This window comes from Podarcis muralis, chromosome 13 (assembly GCF_964188315.1).
Source record: "Podarcis muralis chromosome 13, rPodMur119.hap1.1, whole genome shotgun sequence".
Lineage (NCBI taxonomy): Eukaryota > Metazoa > Chordata > Lepidosauria > Squamata > Lacertidae > Podarcis > Podarcis muralis.
Window position 1 is genome coordinate 33,075,631 of NC_135667.1, and position 19,424 is coordinate 33,095,054.

The 19,424-nt window shown below is 46.4% G+C and overlaps 2 protein-coding genes and 1 non-coding gene across 4 annotated transcripts in view; 2 read left to right on the plus strand and 1 right to left on the minus strand.

Annotated features, from left to right (window-relative positions):
- Nucleotides 1–3,152, minus strand: part of SP6 (Sp6 transcription factor) — a 100,266-nt gene extending 97,114 nt beyond the window's left edge. Inside the window, exon 1 of the mRNA XM_028703087.2 lies at nt 3,055–3,152. The gene's annotated coding sequence lies outside the window, so the exon portion shown is untranslated. The remainder of the gene's footprint in view (nt 1–3,054) is intronic.
- A 2,107-nt stretch (nt 3,153–5,259) lies between these two features.
- On the plus strand, nt 5,260–19,290 carry SP2 (Sp2 transcription factor). Of its 2 annotated transcripts, none has more exons than XM_028701911.2 (7): nt 5,260–5,382; nt 9,998–10,074; nt 12,358–13,335; nt 14,424–14,739; nt 15,802–15,976; nt 16,273–16,466; nt 17,738–19,290. In XM_028701911.2, exons 2-7 carry the CDS (start codon nt 10,012–10,014, stop codon nt 17,836–17,838), a joined length of 1,827 nt encoding a protein of 608 aa, XP_028557744.2. In that variant the 5' UTR covers nt 5,260–5,382; nt 9,998–10,011; the 3' UTR covers nt 17,839–19,290. The 2 variants fall into 2 exon arrangements, with proteins under 2 accessions (XP_028557744.2, XP_028557745.2); XM_028701912.2 differs by lacking the exon at nt 5,260–5,382 and adding an exon at nt 5,618–6,335.
- On the plus strand, nt 9,777–9,881 carry LOC144325397 (U6 spliceosomal RNA). The gene has a single exon (XR_013390560.1). It is a non-coding gene; the product is annotated as a U6 spliceosomal RNA (small nuclear RNA).
- Nucleotides 19,291–19,424: the final 134 nt, after the last annotated feature.

Consider the following 19,424-nt stretch of genomic DNA (forward strand, 5'->3'; position numbering starts at 1 on the left):
GCAATATAGATCCATAGTCTGACCTGATAAAAGGCAGCGTCCTATATTTCTCTCCACCTTTGCATCTCCCTTGGCGACACGTGGTAGAAGGAACATGTGGCAACAGGACATCATCATTCCCCCGCCTCCTGCAAACTGCAGCTAATAAAGTGAAGCTGGGCTGGTGAAACAGGGAAGGCAATGATGCTACCACATCTCCTCTTTCTTTCGCCAAATATTTCCAGGGAGAGAAATGTGGCAGTCGATGTATTCTGCCAGCCCCATACTGTGGAACTAGGCCTGAAGCCGCCGCTTTATTTTGCCTTGTCTCTTTGCAGGAGGCTGTGTACCTGTAAAGCGCATTCGAATCATACACACATACACTCCCCACAAGCAAATTCTAGGCACTGTGGTTTGTCAAGGGTTGCTGGAAACTAACCCTGTGAAGTGTAAACTACAGTGCTCAGAATACTTTGAGGGAAAGAATGTGCTTTGAATATGCTTTCAAGGTGGAATGTATATGCAGCCTTATTAGTTTATTTTCTAAATCTAACAATTTCAGGTAAGTGCATGGAAAGTATTCTTTTGAAAACTCTTGAGCTTTCCAAAGAATACGTATCTACCCTGACACAAAATATGTAAACAACTTCAGGGATGGGAAGAAATTCAGTCCTAAATTGCACATCACGCAACAAGATATGAACTGAAATCCAGCTATCCTTTGAAATGCGCACTATTTAGAATTCTGCATGCAATGCAGGTTAAAAAAAAAGTGTACAGAAGTGCATTAATTAAGGGAAATTGCTTGCAGAAATGCGTTCGTTAAACTGCAAAACTGCATATAAGGAGAAATATTAGGATGGATTTTAATGATGACTTTAAAAAAAAAAAACTTTTTTAATAAAGCCACCATGAAATGATGGTATATATAAAGGCAACATGTAAATAAATGCGGTGAACTGAATTTAAGATTGGAGAAATGAGGGACTGAGGGAAATGGAAACTGACAAACCTTTCCACCTGTACTTTAAACCCTTGTACCTGGCTGGCCCCACAACAGGGTCTTTGTCATCTCCGCAATGCAACCTATCTCTCAACCTCACAGCTTCAGAGCAAGCCAGAACTCGCTTAGTGTTCTCTAATACAGATTGTGAAGCGGGGAGGAGAGGGAGAGTGGTAGGTCTGTAAAAAAAGAAAAGGCACCCAACCATAGACTCCTCTTTTTGTTTAAAGGCAGATCAAAGATTCGTAGTAAACTCTCAGCAACGCTCTGTGGTCTACATGAAAGAGCAACTGAAGCATCTCAGAGACTATAAAAGGGACAAAGATTCTCAGTGAAGCCACGCTTGTCAGTGCCCTTTCCGGGTTTGATGATGCCCTGGTTTCACATACACACCCCTAACGTAAAGGGGAAGCAAACGAGAGGAGGGAAATTCTCACCAATATTTGCACATAGACTCTCAAAATCCCAATAGTTCAAAGATTACATTTGGGTTTTGATGTTCAAGTGAATTTACAGTCTAATTCCCTTCAAATGTATAATCTGCCTGTGTGAGAACGCACAATTGCTTTTCTGAATCACAACTGGGACCTGCAACAAAATGCTGCAGTGAATCCTCACCTCGCCTGCCACACACTTCTAGATTCCAGACTCCCCCCGCTCCCACAAAAAAAAAATCCATTATTTTTCAACGGACACTCAACATTTTGTGGCTTTCGAGCATGCTCAGTCCTTGCTTATATCTCCCTCTAATTTCCCATTCATTCCATTTGGTACCTGTGCTATTGGCACTCATCATCTAAGTCTGGTATTAGAGGGAGTGATATCAAGGCCCATCTAATCTAGCCCTCTGTTTCCAATAGTCGCCAGCCAGGGGGCTCTGGAAGCTGGTCATAGAGATGATGGTGTGCTCTTGCAGTCTGTCCCCAGATGGTCAGAGGTACACCTATAACTGCCGATAACTTTTAACCATTACAGTGGTACCTTGGTTCCCGAACGGCTTAGTTGTCAAACAAATTGGCTCCTGAACGCCGTAAACCCAGAAGTGTCCGGTTTGTGAACGTTTTTCGGAAACCGAACATCCAATGCTGCTTCTGCTTGAGTGCAAGAAACTCCTGCAGCCAATCAGAACCCATGCCTTGGTTTTCGAATGGTTTCAGGAGTCGTACAGACTCCCAGATTGGATTAAGTTTGAGAACCAAGGTACCACTGTATTTAAAAAGCCATTTAAGGCCCTTCTACTCATACAACAGACTAAAGAGGGGTTTGTGGAAGAATGAAACGTACCAACAGAAAACCAATTTGCTCAATCTTCTTTGCGACAGGCAGCCCATCATATATTCAAGAGTCTCTTTTAAAGACCAAACTGAATGCATAGGCTTAATACTCAGAGACCTTCCATTTCTGATGCTAGGTGTTTATTGCCGTTGCTTATGTTGCCAAAACAGCACCACCCACACATAAGAGGGAAATGTCAGCAGGCTGAGTGCCAGCATGGAGCAATGGTTAGAGTGTTAAGACTACAACCTGGAAGGCCAGGGTTTGAATCCTCACTCAGCCATGAAGCTCACTGGGTGCTCTTGGCCCAGTCCCTGCCTCTCAGCCTAACCTACCTCACAGGGTTATTGTGAGGATAAAACAGAGAGGAGAGAAACATGTACACCATCTTGAGCTCCTTGGAGGAAAAGGTAGTATATTTGGAGCCAGGGACCCAACCCACAACAGACCAGCAAAGACTGGCCACAGTGCTAAGTGGCTACTGAGGAGGGAGCAGAAAGCTGGAGGATGGGTGGAACGGAGAAGCTGGAAGCCTGAACCATGCTACGATAGGTCCTGGTTGCAATCGCACTACTACCAAATGCTAAATCTAGAATATGTTGCAGGACATCTGAGCAGATGCTGGCCTGCATTGTTCTCAAAAGCATTTGGTGCCCTCTAGAGTTGTAAAGGATACTGAAGACTAGAAGTTTCTGAATGCCTGAAGTGGCAAGGCAAATTGGTGCGAAATAAATGCTTCCATTTGCTGTGCCCAGGTTGTGTTTTTGATGTGGGGATATCAGGTGAGGCATACTCACTGTTGGATAAAACCATTCTGTAGATCTATTTCAAGTGGGCTTCAGGCCTGGCTTTGGAAACGAAACAGCCTTGCTGGTCCTGTATAATAATAATAATAATAAATTTTATTTATACCCTGCCCTCCCCGGCTAGAGCCAGGCTCAGGGCAGCTAACACCAGTAAAATCATAATGGAGGGGGGAACCAATTTAAAATACAGGTTAAAATGCAATTTAAAATGCAGCCTCATTTTAAAAGTAGCCCATAGATCAAAACCATAAGGGGAGGGAAACATGATGATCTTTTGGTTTTCCTTGATCTCTCAGTAGCTTTCAGGTGGGGAGTGGGTAAGGGTGGGGCTTCAAAGGAAGAAATAAGAGTTTAAAGTGGGCTTTGGAGGAAGGCCGGGATATAAACTGAATGAATGAATGGTCGCCACCTAAAAATACTGAGTAGAGTGGCCTAGTAGATTGAAATGCCCTCGTGCAGGCAGTACAGTGTGATCCATTACGGCAGTGGTGGCCAAACTCGGCCCTCCAGATGTTTTGGGACTACAATTCCCATCATCCCTGACCATTGGTTCTGTTAGCTAGGGATGGTGGGAGTTGTAGTCCCAAAACATTTGGAGGGCTGAGTTTGGCCACCACTACATTAGGGCAAGTGGGGGCACTGCCCCACCAACTTCAGGCCGCCTCTACCTGCCTGACTTACATCTAGTCCAGAGTGTGTGGGGGGGGGGGGAGACCCTGCCTGTCAGGTTCCTCCTCCTCAACTCTGTGTTGTCCTTGGAAAACTTAGCAGAAGCAGAAGAATCTGTATTTGCATCAGCCACTAGCCATTGCAATAAAATAAAATGTGCTGAATATAAGAGGTAAAAACTTAACTATAGAAAATACATTTGGGGGGTTTGCATCAATAACCAAATAACAGATCTTATTCTAATTGCCCCCGCTAAAAACCTTGCTGTTTTTGCTGTCACCTGATCTTCTTGATCTTCTAAAACAAAGGAGATACTAGTAGGATTGAGCGACCCGCATGGACAATAGTAGAGGAGTGATAACCTCACTGCTCAAATCTTTTTTTATAAAGAGTGCAAGCCAGAAGCACATGAGCCACTGAGTCAATACAGTGGTACCTCGGGTTAAGTACTTAATTCATTCCAGAGGTCCGTTCTTAACCTGAAGCACCACTTTAGCTAATGGGGCTGCCTATTGCCACCGCGCCACCGGAACACAATTTCTGTTCTCATCCTGAAGCAAAGTTCTTAACCTGAGCCACTATTTCTGGGTTAGCGGAGTCTGTAACCTGAAGCATATGTAACCTGAAGTGTATGTAACTCAAGGTACCACTGTACTGCCATCTCCACAGGGACATAACCGTTTTTCCAGTGGAAATTTTTGAAATCGACCCTCAACTTAGCAGGCAGGAGGGATGGGGACAAAACTGAACTTAAGCTATTTCTACCTGCCTTTGGTTCTGGCTCCACCTGCCTGCCTAATCCATAAATGCTGGTGCCATTTACATGATTTTGCTGTTGTGGCGGACGCTGTGCGCTACCAAAGGCCCAGGGAGTCCCCCGGCCTCCCATTTTCATGAATCAAAACATAAATCAAAATGTCTCCAGCTTCCAAGATGGCAAAGATGAGCTTGGAAACCGTTTGGTTTGCAACTGCTTTAAGTAACAGAAAAAACTGGGTCTCGGTCTTCAGTCGCCGCCTCTCTTCTAGGGCCGCTGCAGCTTCTGCAGGCGCCCCAAGTGCAGCCGCCTCTGGTGAGGAGCCAGCTCAGGTATAGAACCCAAACGCTCGTAAAAAGATGTAGCGGAGGAATCACCCCAGTTTTCCTATTGGCCTCCTGTGAAGCCACTCTTCCATCCCTTGACCAATCAGACGTCCCAAAAAATAAAGCCCACCCCTCCTTCATTAAGGCCTCTGTGTGGATGTGTTTCTCTTCTCTCTTCTTCCTCGCGGGTCCTTTGCCTGTCAATCAATCAAGGATCGGCGCAACACTGCTCTCAGTCCCAATTGGCGATTGGGCTAGTCAATTCGTGACTTCACGCCAGCGATTGGGCTCTGAAATGACGTCCGTCCTTGTCAAAGCCGCTCTTTCCCATTGGCTGAGCCCGACGCAGAAGGCGATTGGCCAGACGCCGTGCCGATCGCGACGGAGGCAGCTACGCAGGCGGACCACCCGCGCTCTGATTGGTCAAACGGCGTAGGGACCGCGCAGGGATTGGTCGCACGACAGCGGAGTGGGCGGGCCTCATAGGGCGGTGCCCGGGTTGCTGAGGAGGAGGAAGATGGCGCCGTGAGGGGGGTCCCAGCCGCTGCCGCCTCCTTTTTCTATCCGGTGAGTGAGCCCAGCGGGGCGGGCCCGGGGTCGTGAAGAAGTGGGAGGAGAAACCAAGGGATGGGAACGCGGGGGCGTGCGGAGGAAGAGGAGGGGTCTGTGCAGTGGGAGGGGGGCCTTCGAGGGAGGGGGCCGAGCGCGCGAGCGGGACTGAAGCAACTGGGACCGGAAGGGGGCGGGGCTAAGACGAGAGCCCGCCTCCTCGGGGGACCCATAAGAGAGGGGGGGGAAAGCAAGGAGTGGGAGAGGGAGAAGGGGCTTTTGGTCGTCTACTGGTTCCTGGGGTCAGAGGGCATGTGGGGAGTGCGAGCAGAGGGGGTTTGTTTGCTTTTCCCCTGGGCTTTTAATAGCAACCTGATACCAAGCAGGTGAAGCTGTCTGCAGGTCCTCGGCTTTCATGTTAGCAAAAAAGGTGCCTGTCTCTTGATAAGCTTCTGTATGTTAGGCTGCTCTCGAAGGTACATGAGTGGTAGGGGTAGCTGTGGTGGTGGTGGGTTTACTAGCCTTAACAATGGACAGAAAAGGGGGGCACAGCTAAGGGTATTTAGAAGGTGGGTAGGGACTGAGCAGGGGGCAGAAGAAGATAAGCACTGGATGCAAAGGTAGCTAGCAAGGGAAAGAGGAGCAGGACAGGGATAAGTGGTTCAAAGGCAGGCATTGAACAGGGGGGGACAAAGTGCCCAGGGAGACACGTGGTTATTGGGTGTAAGTGATGGGGGGGTCCTCATACCAAGGGAAAAATAGGTGGGTGAATTGACTTGGGAGGCACTGGATAGTCAGGTAGTAGAAAACAGAATTTGAATGTGACGAAGGAAGTGCAGCAACCGGTGGAAAGGTGCAAAGATAATTTGGTGGCATGGAGAAGGATGGGTCCCATATGTTTGGAAGGCCCTAGGTTGTGCATTCGAAAGAAGGAGGTTGATGGCTGTTAAGTCAAGTAGCACAAGTAAAAGGTAGGTATGAGAGGGTGCTTGAGGGTCAATATGTTGGTGGCTGACTACTGGGTGCACGTATGGGCATGTGGTTATAGCATACAGGAGTATAGTGTACAGGAGAAAATATGGGTGGCCCAAGAGCAAGAGAGAACATGTGGTCATGGATCCAGGAAGCTATGGAGAGAGGTGGGAATGACATACACGTGGGACAGTCAGTGGTTATAAGAGGGTGGGCACATACTTAAATAATAGTGGGGAAGCAACAGGCATAAACTAGCATGGATTAAAAACTCCATTGATGTTTTTGAATAAAAGATTGTATTTTTAATTTGTTGTGAGAATTATAATGTGTCTTTTTTAAACAACAGTGCAGCTTAAAATGAAACGAATTCTAACATAAGCAACAATTTTAAAGTCTACACTAACTTCTAAAGCTGTACATCGCTTAGGACCCAGGTATTTGCTGGACCATCTTCTCTCATAGCAACCCACAAATCCATTATGATTGTCACTGGAGGCCTTTATTCTGGTTCTCCTCTCTATCTAAAGTGTGGTGGGTGATGACTGGAGAGAGCCTTTTCCATGGTGTTTCCTGACTTTTGGAGCATTCTCCCAAAGGAGGGCTCCTCCTGCCCTGGAGACTTGATTAGGCACCAGGCAAAGGTGTTTGTTTCCCCAGACTTTTAAGAACTGCTGATTTAAGCATTTTTAATTTAGAACCGTTAGATTTTGCTGTTTATTTGAATGAGCAATTGCTGCTATATGATTGATTTATTTATTACTAGATGTGGTGTTTCTTACTGTTGGTCACCAGTCATCACCATAAATGCAAGATGTACATTATATAGATAAAGTAATACATTATAAAATAGAATCCATGGATTGTATCCAGTGCTAGTCAGACAAAGGTAAAGGGACCCCTGACCATTCGGTCCAGTCGTGGCCGACTTTGGGGTTGTGGCACTCATCTCGCTTTATTGGCCGAGGGAGCCGCCGTATAGCTTCCGGGTCATGTGGCCAGCATGACTAAGCCGCTTCTGGCGAACCAGAGTAGCACACGAAACGCTGTTTACCTTCCCGCCGGAGCGGTGCCTATTTATCTACTTGCACTTTGACGTGCTTCTGAACTGCTAGGTTGGCAGGAGCAGGGACCGAGCAACGGGAGCTCACCCCGTCACGGGGATTCGAACCACTGACCTTCTGATCGGCAAGTCCTAGGCTCTGTGGTTTAACCCACAGTGCCACCCGTGGCTAGTCAGACTAGAGCCACTGAAATGAATGACATGACTAATTATTATTTTCAATGGGTTTACTCGAAGTAGAATTTAGTTGGATACAATCCCATGATACACTCAGACATGCTAAATTATAGAGGCCCCCTAGGTATACTGAAGGTATGCCTTCTCCCTTTCCCCCCGGTCCCATATATAGTATCTATCCTCACTGTTCATTTTTTATTTAGTCAGTTGAGACACATAAAAAGTACACTGTAATAAATTGGTTAGTCTCTATGATGCTATAGGGCTTGTGTTTGATACAGAAGTACCCATTTGGAATTTGTCCCTATTGAATTCACTGGGACTTGCTTCTGTGCCACCACAGTTAGGATCCCCCTCCCAACCACTTTAGACTAAGCATTCCCAGGTCCTCAATCCTTTCCTTGTGCCTTTTTAGAGTCCATTTCCCACTCTTGTGTCTGCTAGCACAACATGCTCTAAAATTGTACTCCTTACTATGTGATGTGGGATGGTGCAAGGAGAATCTTGGGAATCCTACCAATTGAAATAAGTGGTTTTGTGGGTTCCTGGCAACTGGGGTTTTTTTTAAGAGTCTGAGCACTAGTTACTATGTACAAATACTGATTTCACACTGTCTGAAAGTGGGAGGGGGGCATCCAGATCTTTGTGGCGCTCAAAGAGGAGCTTTTTACATCTGCTGACCCGTGCTATTTCCATAGCCTAGTCAGAACAAACAGTAAAAAAGGACTGTTGCCATGATCTTGCATTGAAATATAATGTTGTGTGCCCTATTTCAGTCCGTCAAACACTTTTTGTGTTTGTTCTCCACTAACTTCAGTGATTTCTTAGGCTCTGACTTGGGGTTGGTAGCTTTTGTTCATAGGTAAGTAGCAGACATGTTAATCCTGGCTATGTATCATTTAAATCAGAATTCAGGTTGAAAGCCTAACCTCACTTGCCTGGAAGTAATTCCCATTGAATTCAGTAGGACTTCTGAATAGGCATGGTTAAGGTTACACTTTCTTCACCACCGTCATGCTTTCCTATATCAAAATCTGTTCACTTTCACTCAGTATGATGCAAACAAAATCCCACCAGCAAGACTCGCGATATACTTTCCTAAGCAGCTGCTAGCTACTCATTGCCCCACATGGTGCAAACTAAACAGCAGAAGTTTAAAGCAGGCAAGAGAGCAACCACCTCCTGCAGAAAAAAGAGGGGTGTGTGGTTATTTTAACCATTCACTGGGAGTCTAGTCCATGTCAGCTTGCTCTGCTCTTGTTTATTTGTGTTTGAGACTAGGGTGGATGCTACTTTATCCATGGCTACCATGCCAGAGGTGCCAGCTTGAATAAAATATTGTGGGGGCCCAGGTAAGCCCCACCCCACATAATTTGAATGGAAATGCCCATCAACTTTGTGGGGGCATGGCCCCCTCAAATATATTATTGTGGGGGCTGAAGCCCCCATGGCCCTAGGGGTTGGCTCCTATGCCAGGTGGAAACCATTTCAAGACTTTCACCAAGACTTTTGATTAAGTGTACCCTGTAAGAGATGTCTGGTCTCTTGGGCATTGGTCACTTTTTGAAATGCTAAACATGCATTCAGAGCAGGGGTCAGCAAACTTTTTCAGCAGGGGGCCGGTCCACTGTCCCTCAGACCTTGTGGGGGCCCGGACTATATTTTGGGAAAAAACAATGAACGAATTCCTATGCCCCACAAATAACCCAGAGATACATTTTAAATAAAAGCACACATTCTACTCATGTAAAAACACCAGGCAGGCCTCACAATTAACCCAGAGATGCATTTTAAATAAAAGGACACATTCTACTCATGTAAAAACATGCTGATTCCCAGACCATCCGTGGGCCAGATTGAGAAGGCGATTGGGCCGGATCTGGCCCCCAGGCCTTAGTTTGCCTACCCATGATTTAGAGGAAGTCATTACACCAAGGGTATGGAACCTAAGCCCTTACAGATGTTGCTGGACTACCAACTCCCATCATCCTTCACTATCAATATATGGAGGACCACCAATTCCCCACCTGTGCTTTACATGGACTCTTTGACTGATGTGGTTCCCAGGAGGTCTCCCACCCAGACACAGACCAGAGGCAGACCCTGCTTAGCTACTGCAAGGTAGTGCATTCCTGTGCCTTCAGACCATACCTTAGTTCTGTGATCAAGAGATTTAAATATGCTTAAAAAAATTAAAATAATCCGCTTCGGCAGCACATATACTAAAATTGGAACGATACAGAGAAGATTAGCATGGCCCCTGCGCAAGGATGACACGCAAATTCGTGAAGTGTTCCATATTTTAAAATAAATAAATAAATAAATAAAAAATTAAAATAATCCGAAGGCTCTGATTTTTGTGGATATTGCCATTGTGGATGCAGGCCTCAGTAAACAGTTAGCCATCTTTCCTTCTTGCAGATACAGAGGACAGTATGGCTGCCACTGCTGCTGTCAGTCCCAGCGAATACTTGCAGCCTGCTGCTTCTACAGCTCAGGTAGGTCTTTAAGATGTTTGTGGCTTAGTGGTGTTGCTGCATGAGGAAACGATGAATGCTGGTTCCAGTTACAGGACAGCAATGCTTGTGTGGTAGGGTCCTGGGCTGTAAGTAAAGAAAGGCATTGACTGACCGGCTTTTGTAGAACTGAAGCTCAAAGCAGATGATTCACGCTGCAAAGAAAGCCTAGCTGACAGTCAAGTCCTCCCAGGTTTCCTTGATCTTGCATGTTCAAAAAAGCATGTGGGATATTACTGCTTCAGAATTCAGGTGGCAAATGCTATGTTTTAATGCTCTCCCATGTGAAAGTGGTTTCTGTGTAGAAAACATGTCAGAGAAAAGGCTATGTCAGAATGCTCTCCTCTTTGTATAAGCAGGAATTCCCCCACCTGTCATTCTGAAGTGGTACAGTCCCAATTTGGCTATTCCATGTTTTCCTTTCTAAATGTGTAATTGGTCCCAATACATGTTTAATGCATACCCACCCTTCAGATTGGGTTGGATGCCCTATATAAATATTCCTTGGGTCAAGTAAGCACCATTACTGAACATTTGGTTGATGAGCTATTAACTAACGGATGTGCTTTTCCCAAAGCCTTTGCTCCTGGCAACCCTTTCCTTCCCAGATTGTATCGTCTGCTTTAGCAAAAAAATGAGGCAGAGAAAGGGATTTGCATTCTATACGTCCCCTGGCCCTGATCAAAGAAACGAGAGGGCAGGTACACCACAGGAATTCGGGATCCTATGTGAAAGAGATAATTATTTCATTGGTTTCCTGAACTCCCAGAGCACTGGGAGCCCAGAGCCACCCACTCAAAACATACAAAGGAGGTGGCCTGAAAAAAGCGTGCGCTGCTGTGATTTGCTGTAGAAGTTAGAAAGGCCTTTTAAACTTGGAACATTTTTTGTGTGTTTTTTGGGTTTTTTTACAAATCTAAGTTTAAGAAGTCTTTCTAGCAGCTGTGGCAATGGCACAGGCATTCACCTGACCACCTCACCCAGATTGCCTGGCTCTGAGAGAGACGGCAAGCTTCTAGCAGCTGCCGTGATTAGCTCTTTGTGGGGTGCTACCGATAATACAGATCCATCATTGCCATGTGGCTTTTCTCCACTGTTAGCAGTGGCCTGGAGGAGACCTCATGCCACTTTCTAACCCATGTGGCAAACAGGAGTACCAACTTGAATAAAATATTGAGGGGGCAAGTAAGGCCCACCCCAAATAATTAATCACAAGACACAACACACACATACCGTTTGCATGGCAATGCCCATCAACTGGGGGGGCAGCCCCATCAAATATTTTATGGGGGGGCACCAAAGGGACCTTGACCCTTAGGAGTTGGCTCCTATGGTGGCAAGCTACTGTATAAATACAGCTGGGCGGGGGGCATCTGCCATGTAATTTCAGTTTCGGGTGACTTCTTTCTTGCTTGATGTTTGTGTAAAGTTGGCCTGAGAGAAGCATTTTAGGTGCAGAATGAACAGGAGCATAGATACTCTCTTTGAAGCACAGTTAATGTTCTGATTCCAGCCCTCTTCCTTTGTGTGAATGTTTCAGGAATCTCTTTTGTTTCCTCGCCATCATCAAAGAGCATCTCTGTTTGCACTATAGGAAGCAGAGGTCTCTGAAAACTCCAGAATATCCCCTGACCTGTTTTCATGTGCTCTCTTGGCGACGGAGAGAAATCAGCATTTATATGCTCTTGTTCTTCAAATGTGTGTGAGAGCAGTATTGAGGCCAATGCTCCTCAAAAACCCCACAAAAGCTTCTGGTGTTATTCATATACAGCAGGAAATGAAAACTTTGTTCTTTTTTTGGAAACGTTATAATGAGGAGCAAGGCATGGCTATATCTTAGCTTCCATTTGGGCCTCATGGAGCCTTAATAGAAAGCAGAGGACAGGAAAATGCCTGCAGTCAATTTATCCGCAATCAAGAGACAGGGGAAGTCTGCCTGCAATGTGGAGATGACACTGACTTAACTTTATAGGACTGTTGGATTTTGAGACTATGTAGGTGGAGCACCTTAGGCACTCAAGAGTGCAATATATTGTTATTCTTAGAAACTACACTAGCTTGTTGAAGTCAAATTCAGTGGTGAGATCTTCTTATTTGAGAATGTGATACTGTTCACCCTTAGAATGAAAGCCCCATATCTTAGTCATGGAAATTAAGATACTGCTCACACATTGGGCTTCCTTCCTTTCCAGCTACGCTGTGCTGAATCTGAAACAACCTGTTTGTTGCCAGCCTACCTGTAACACAACTCTTCTGTTCCTGTAGGATTCTCAGCCATCTCCACTAGCCCTGCTTGCAGCCACATGTAGCAAAATCGGTCCTCCAGCTGTAGAAGCAGCAGTTGCCTCTCCTGCCCCTCCTCAGCCAGCTCCTCGGAAACTGGTGCCCATCAAGCCTGCTCCCCTCCCGCTGAGCTCCAGCAAGAACAGCATTGGGATTTTGTCATCCAAAGGGAACCTCTTCCAAATCCAGGGGTCTCAGCTCGGGACATCCTATCCCGGCGGGCAATTGGTGTTCACTATCCAGAACCCAACTGTGATCAACAAAGGGGCCCGCTCACCTGCCAACATCCAGTACCAGGCGGTTCCGCAGATCCAGACGACATCAGGGCAGACCATTCAAGTACAGCAGAACTTGGGCAACCAGATACAGATTATTCCCAGTACCATCACCCCTTCTTCCTCTTCCTCGTCAGCATCCTCCTCCTCCTCCTCCTCAACTCATAAGCCTGTGCCAATCAAACCTGCGCCCGCTCATAAGACCCCACCAACAACTGTCCATAACGCAAGCAACGTGGTCAAGTTAACTGGCACCGGCGGCAACGTCACCCTTACCCTGCCAGTGAGCAACCTGGTGAGTGCCGGGGACACCAGTGCTCAAACTCAGATCGTCCCAGACAGCCCCTCCAAACCGAGCAAAAAGGCCCGGAAGAAGGTGGTGTCCTCACCCCAGGCAGCTGCGATGGCTGTGACAGAGCAAGTGGAGACGGTCTTGATAGAAACGACGGCCGACAACATCATCCAAGCAGGGAACAACCTGTTGATTGTGCAGAGCCCGGGATCTGGGCAGCCAGCAATGGTCCAACAGGTACAAGTGGTCCAACCCAAACAGGAGCAGCAGGTGGTTCAGATTCCACAGCAGGCTCTGCGCGTGGTCCAGGCAGCCTCGGCCACTCTTCCAACCGTTCCTCAGAAATCCCCGCAGAACTTCCAGATCCAGACAACTGAGCCAATTCCCACTCAGGTATTTGGGGGTTTCAGTTGCAGGTCAAGAATGCCTGGAATTATGGGGTGAAATTGGGGCCTGGGGTGGGAGGAATTCCAACCTTCTAAGCGTAGTAAAGTACATACCCAATGGATTATTTGCTCATTTGAGTGTGTCTGTATGCATGTGCACACACACATAATGCATGCATATAAAATGTAGCGAGTCCATTTTCTCAACCAAAATATAAAAAATGCTAAGGTTATGTGCAAATTATTTAGCAAGCGGTCTGATCCAGTAATTTTCAGTCGTTGTGAAAATCATATTTCTCTAGTGGGGCCTGCAGTGCTTGGAGGTAATTGCTGTCCCCCACCCCCCAACATCCCCAGACACAGGTACTAAGCTCTGGTTCCCCCACCTCACCTCAGTAGCTTTATTTGGATCTAGATCTGTTGGTTATTTTTTCACTTCTAAACTGCCCCATCTCTACAGATCCTGACAACATGAAAATAAAATGTCTACTATCACCAAACCTCTTAAATCACATTTAATTTGTTTTGATTTATTTTACTTTACTTATTTATAGAATTTCTTCTTCCTGCACCCAGTGTGGCTTACAAATAATTGATATATATTTTTTATAAAGCATCCCAAACATTTTTTTACTGCAACCAGGAGGCCAAGAAAATTAGTGAGGGTTGCATTTCTGTCGTGCCATTTAGCATGTTAAACCTTTTAGTAGTAGTAGTGGTAGCTTTGGAGCCAGACTTCTTGTTCAGGATTTTTAAAAAATTAAGTTATCTGGCGATATTAATGTCTATATTGCAATAAAGTGAAATAACTACATTTTTATTTAAATTGCCAAAAGTGGAATGGTGACAAGTGTATAAGAGAGTACGCTTGGCATAAGGAATTATCACAGTGATAGGGATAAGGTATAATATAGGGAGGTGGGGAGCCCATGTTCATTATGATCAAGGTATCTACATTAATGCAGGGATAGAAAATGTGTCTGTATTAAGAAAGTGTTATGTAATCTACAATAAAGCTATAAAAGGGTAATGGGAGACCACCAGAATGGGAAGCTGCAGACTGCACGCTTTTTCCTTTTTGTGTCATTTCTTTAGGTCTATTTCAAGACGCCTTCCGGTGAGCTGCAGACAGTGCTTCTGCAGGAAGCCCCAGGTGTAACTGTGGCACCTTCTTCCACTGCCTCCTCCACCACTTCCTGCAGCAGTCCTGCACCCCGCAGCTCCCAGACAGGAGGAAGTACCAAAAAGACAGGGGCTCGCAAAGAGCGCGCCCTGCCAAAGATCGCCCCTGCCGGAGGCATCATCAGTCTCAATGCCGCTCAGCTTGCTGCTGCTGCTCAGGCAATGCAGACCATCAGCATCAATGGGGTGCAAGTTCAAGGCGTTCCTGTCACCATCACCAACACAGGAGGTAGTGTATGTGATATGTAATGATCCTGCGATGAGCAGCATATCCAGATGGATATAGCTTTCCTGGAGGGATATGTGTTGTGTGTGTGTTTTTTAAAGGTTTGGGACAACACCTGGGAAACATGGAGAGAAACGGCATAGAGACAAGAGAGACTAGGACAGCCATAGAACAAAACCAAATTTAAGTGGAATTAATTTCTGAGTGCACTTGCTTTAGGATTGGGCTGCTTAAAGGATGTCTCTCTTGTGCCCTGCAAATCTAGTTGCACATAGTTTACGGCACATATAAAAGTTGATATGGTAGGCAATGAAACCCTTACTGCTTGAGGTCCCTGTTTCAAGCTTCTTTTCATAATTATCTTCCTGGGTAGGAGGTGCAAGCTTGGGATTGTATTGACCTACTTACCCGGAATGAGGACAAGTTGCCAAATGGATGCAGGAGAATGGCTACTTCTGATGGCCAAAGCAGCCCCAAAATGTAGTGGCAGTGCTGTTATGCTCAAGAGTGCCGGAGGATCTTCTGGCTTTTGTAAGGCATCCTTATGCTATCTCAACTGCATGCGTGGTGTGTCCTTGCACATACAACTATAATAGCACCACAGCACCCTTTCTGCTTTTGTACACTTGCTGACTGGGGAAATAAGGAGTCAGGCAACACTTATTACTTCTGCTTCTCTGAGACTGAAAAGGTTATGAGAGGCTTGGTGTTCATAATACGGCAAGATGTCAGAGGAAGCAGTGGGATGTGGGGAGCAGGTAGGGCTGTGAAGGAGAACTCCAGCGAGAACTAAAACCAGGGGCGATAGAGCTGATAAGGCTGGGGGGAACCTTGGTGCCCAGTCCCAGACAGGAACGAAATCCTGGCGTTCAGAACCCTGGATAGTTCTTCAAGCCCAGTGCAGTACTGACATGTAGAAAGGCAAGGGAGAAAAGTTTCAATGAGGGGCCTGTGAAATCTTGGCCTAACTTTCTATGGAGCTTTAGTGGAGTAACTGTACCTCCCCCACTGAATCTGGGCATATTTTAGTATTGGACTAAGCTTCATCCATTCCTCTTCCTGCAGGCCAGCAACAGCTGACGGTGCAAAATGTCTCTGGCAACAACCTGACCATCAGTGGACTGAGCCCCACCCAGATTCAGCTGCAGATGGAGCAAGCACTCCTGGGGGACCTACAGCCCGGGGAGAAGAGACGGCGGATGGCTTGCACTTGCCCCAATTGCAAGGATGGGGAAAAGAGGTAAGGGAAGAAGCCCCATGTCCTCTCAACAGATTGCTGCTCTGGCAACAAATATTTCTGTTCCTGAGTTAGGATTTGGGTGGCAGCAACAGGGTGAAGATTATTTCCAGAGGAGCAGCTGGGTTACTACTTGGTACCAGTTAGCAGTGTTGCTGCTACTTAAGTCATCCTTGGAGAGCTAGTAATCTGATCTGTGAGGTTTCACCAGGGCACTCTGCTTTGAAGTCAAGTGTTCCCAGGTCTTCACACACAAGTTAGACCATGCACAGTTTCTCACCCCTTTTATTTCCCTCCAGGCTGGGGGATCAGGGGAAGAAGAGGCACATCTGCCACGTGCCTGAATGTGGCAAGACCTTCCGCAAGACCTCCCTGCTCCGGGCCCACGTGCGCCTGCACACAGGCGAGCGCCCTTTCGTCTGCAACTGGGTCTTTTGCGGGAAGCGATTCACGCGAAGTGACGAGCTACAGCGGCATGCCCGGACGCATACAGGTGGGTTGTCTCCTCTTCTTCTCTCCCACCTGCACCCCTGCTCTTTGAGTTGTATAACACTAATGGATAGGAAAAGCATTTTATAAATCCTAATTACTCTGGCATCTTCTCTGAGTCATCTGTAGGACAACCATGTAAGGCAGGCATGGCCAAACTTGGCCCTCCAGCTGTTTTGGGACTACAGTTCCTATCACCCCTGACCACTGGTCCTGTTAGCTAGGGATTATGGGAGTTGTGGTCCCAAAACATCTGGAGGGCCAGATTTGGCCATGCCTGATGTAAGGCAAACCTATGAGGCTGCTGTCGTTTCACAGATGGAGAGCTAAGACTTGAGAGGCAGTGGCCTAGCTCCTGCTTTGGCGGTGAGCCTGTCTTTGGGCTGTACTATTGCAGGGTGGGGGGTTGCTCACATGATTAAAAGCTTCCTCATACAGAAATTAATTCCTCCGTATAGAAAATTAGATCTAATGGAGAAGTATTCTAGTCTAGCTTTCCCCAAACCCACTTGTTTTCTGTGGGCTGGAACTTTATATGGAAAAGTGTTGAGTTATATGTGTCCCCACCCGCAGGCTGGAGTGGTGTAGCTCAGAGATGAGAGTTTACTACCTTGGAAAGGACTAAGCTAGATTCTTGCTGGATGCCACCCAATGAGAGACTCCTGGGCTCACAGGTTGTGGTTATAACTACCCTACGCCAATTCTTCTCTAAAGCAACTGCCTCTGCGCTCACCCAAGCCTTAAACATGTTGCTGTTCAAGCATAGCTGCTGGCACCATAACTATTGCACAGCTACAGTGGCCGTACGGTGGCTGCTACAAGTGCGGTGGAGATTTGGGGCTCAGTATGTTGTTGGATTAAAACTCCCATCATCCCTGACTGTTAGCCACGCTGGTTGGAGCTGCGGGGAGATAGAGTCCAGCAAGGAGAACCACAGGCTCCCCACAACCCTAATGTAAATATCTGTTATAAGCTTTGCTTAAAGAAGGTACCCCAAACAGCAGGCTGAGACTCCTGTATGCTCCCTGTAGCATGCAGGACATGTTGAAGGTGATAAGCCATTCTTGTTATGAATGTCTGTATATGTGGTTTTCATTTACTTATAAAAGCTAATAGCTTCATTCATTTCTCTGAAACCTTTAAAAAAATCAGTCCATCCAAGCCAAGTTCCTATCACCACATCTTGTGTCAGTAAATCCCACCAGTTAATTTACACGTTTGTGTGAACTTGTATCGCGCATGCCAACGTCGCTCTCATTTTCTTCCTTTCGGCAGGTGACAAGCGTTTTGAGTGTGCCCAGTGCCAAAAGCGCTTCATTAGAAGCGACCACCTGACAAAGCACTATAAAACTCACCTGGTCACCAAGAACTTGTAGGGCTGGGTGCAATCGGAAAAGGAAAGGGAGCAGTGTGGGTGCTGGTGACCCTTTGCCACGAAGGAAGGTCTCTGCGAAAGGACAGCGACATGCCCAAGCAACCCTCCTGACTGGGACAACATCTGCACAAAGAAGGGAGTAACAGCCGCTGTTCTTTCCATCGGATGACCTCCTTGCACACTCTGTCAGAACCTCTTGGAAGGTGCATCAGACACTGTGGTTTCAGTCTGGGATGAAGGAGAATCAATGTCGCTTCCAAGCGAATTGGCTAAATATCAGCACAAAGCCCTGTAGCGGGCAGGGAAGGGGTGGGGGAGGAGTTAGCAAGGCAAAGCGCATCCACCCAGTGGCCTGAGGAGCCCACCAAGCGAATACCCTGCTCCGCCGCACCAAAGGGCCTCCTTGTGTGTTTGATAGTAGCACCAGCGAAACTATACCCCACTTGTAATCTTGATTCCCTCTTCCCGCCCACCTCTATGTGCTTGTGAAGCTTTTGAATGGTGGGCAGGGAAGCCGCCCAAAATGGGACTCTCTCTGCACCCCCAGCACATTCCTACTTTATATTTAAAATTATAAATATCTATAAATATATATCTATATCTATATTAAAAAAAGGAAACCTCCTTAGGAAGCCCCCTGTTTTTTCTACGGAGAAGGTTGCCTTATATTTTCCTCCAAATTATGTATTGTGAGTTGTTTTTTTAATTTAATGATTCCTCCTTTTTTAAAAGAAAGTCTCACTCCAAGGAAAGATTCAGGCACAGTCCCAAGCCCCTGTGCTAAGGCAAGAGCTCTGCACCCAGGCCTGTGAACTAGGGGAGTGGGGTGCTCTTGTGTGTACACACGGAGCTTTCTATGGTGTGCAAGCAGCAGCACTTTGCTCAGGAGAGTGGAGAAAATCTTATGTGTGAATGGGATCCCTTGTTTGTTTGTAGCAGAACTGATGGATCAGAGCCATGTGCCCTGATCCAGACAGCCACGAGGGCAGCAGAAATCTGCTCTTAACACATGCCAGGCATTTGGCAAACCCTGTGGTGTATAGCATGCAGTACAGCACTGAACGAATGATGCAGCTCCATGTGTGGAAACAGATTGTTTTTAATGCATTGGAGTGATGGGCTGCAACCCAGTGGGAGGTTGCAGACTGCCGAGCCCTATTGAAGTGAGCTAATTATTTGTGTGCCGAAATGCAAGCATTGTTTTTCCAGAACTGAAGGGTGTTCGCTCTCCTCTCTCCCTCCCACTCACCTTATGTTCCATCATATTTCTTTCAAGAAAACTAGTGTTTCCTCCCGCTTTTTTTTCTAAAACAGAAGTCCGATACAGCCCCTTTTGTGTATTATAGTGTATATTGTATCATAGACTATATATTGCGTTATGTGTTTCCTACATGTTTCAGAAGCATAGGCTTGTTATTTTTGAGCTTTTAAATTAAAAAAAAAATCCACTTTATTTTTTAGTTGTAACGGCTTGAAGTATGTTTTTCTTTAAGTGGCAATTCCTTGCTGTTGTTTTTAATCAATGCTATGAAATTCGGCTGGCCAGTGTGACGCCAGCCCAGAAGGGGAGGAGTTGGGGGGGGGGAG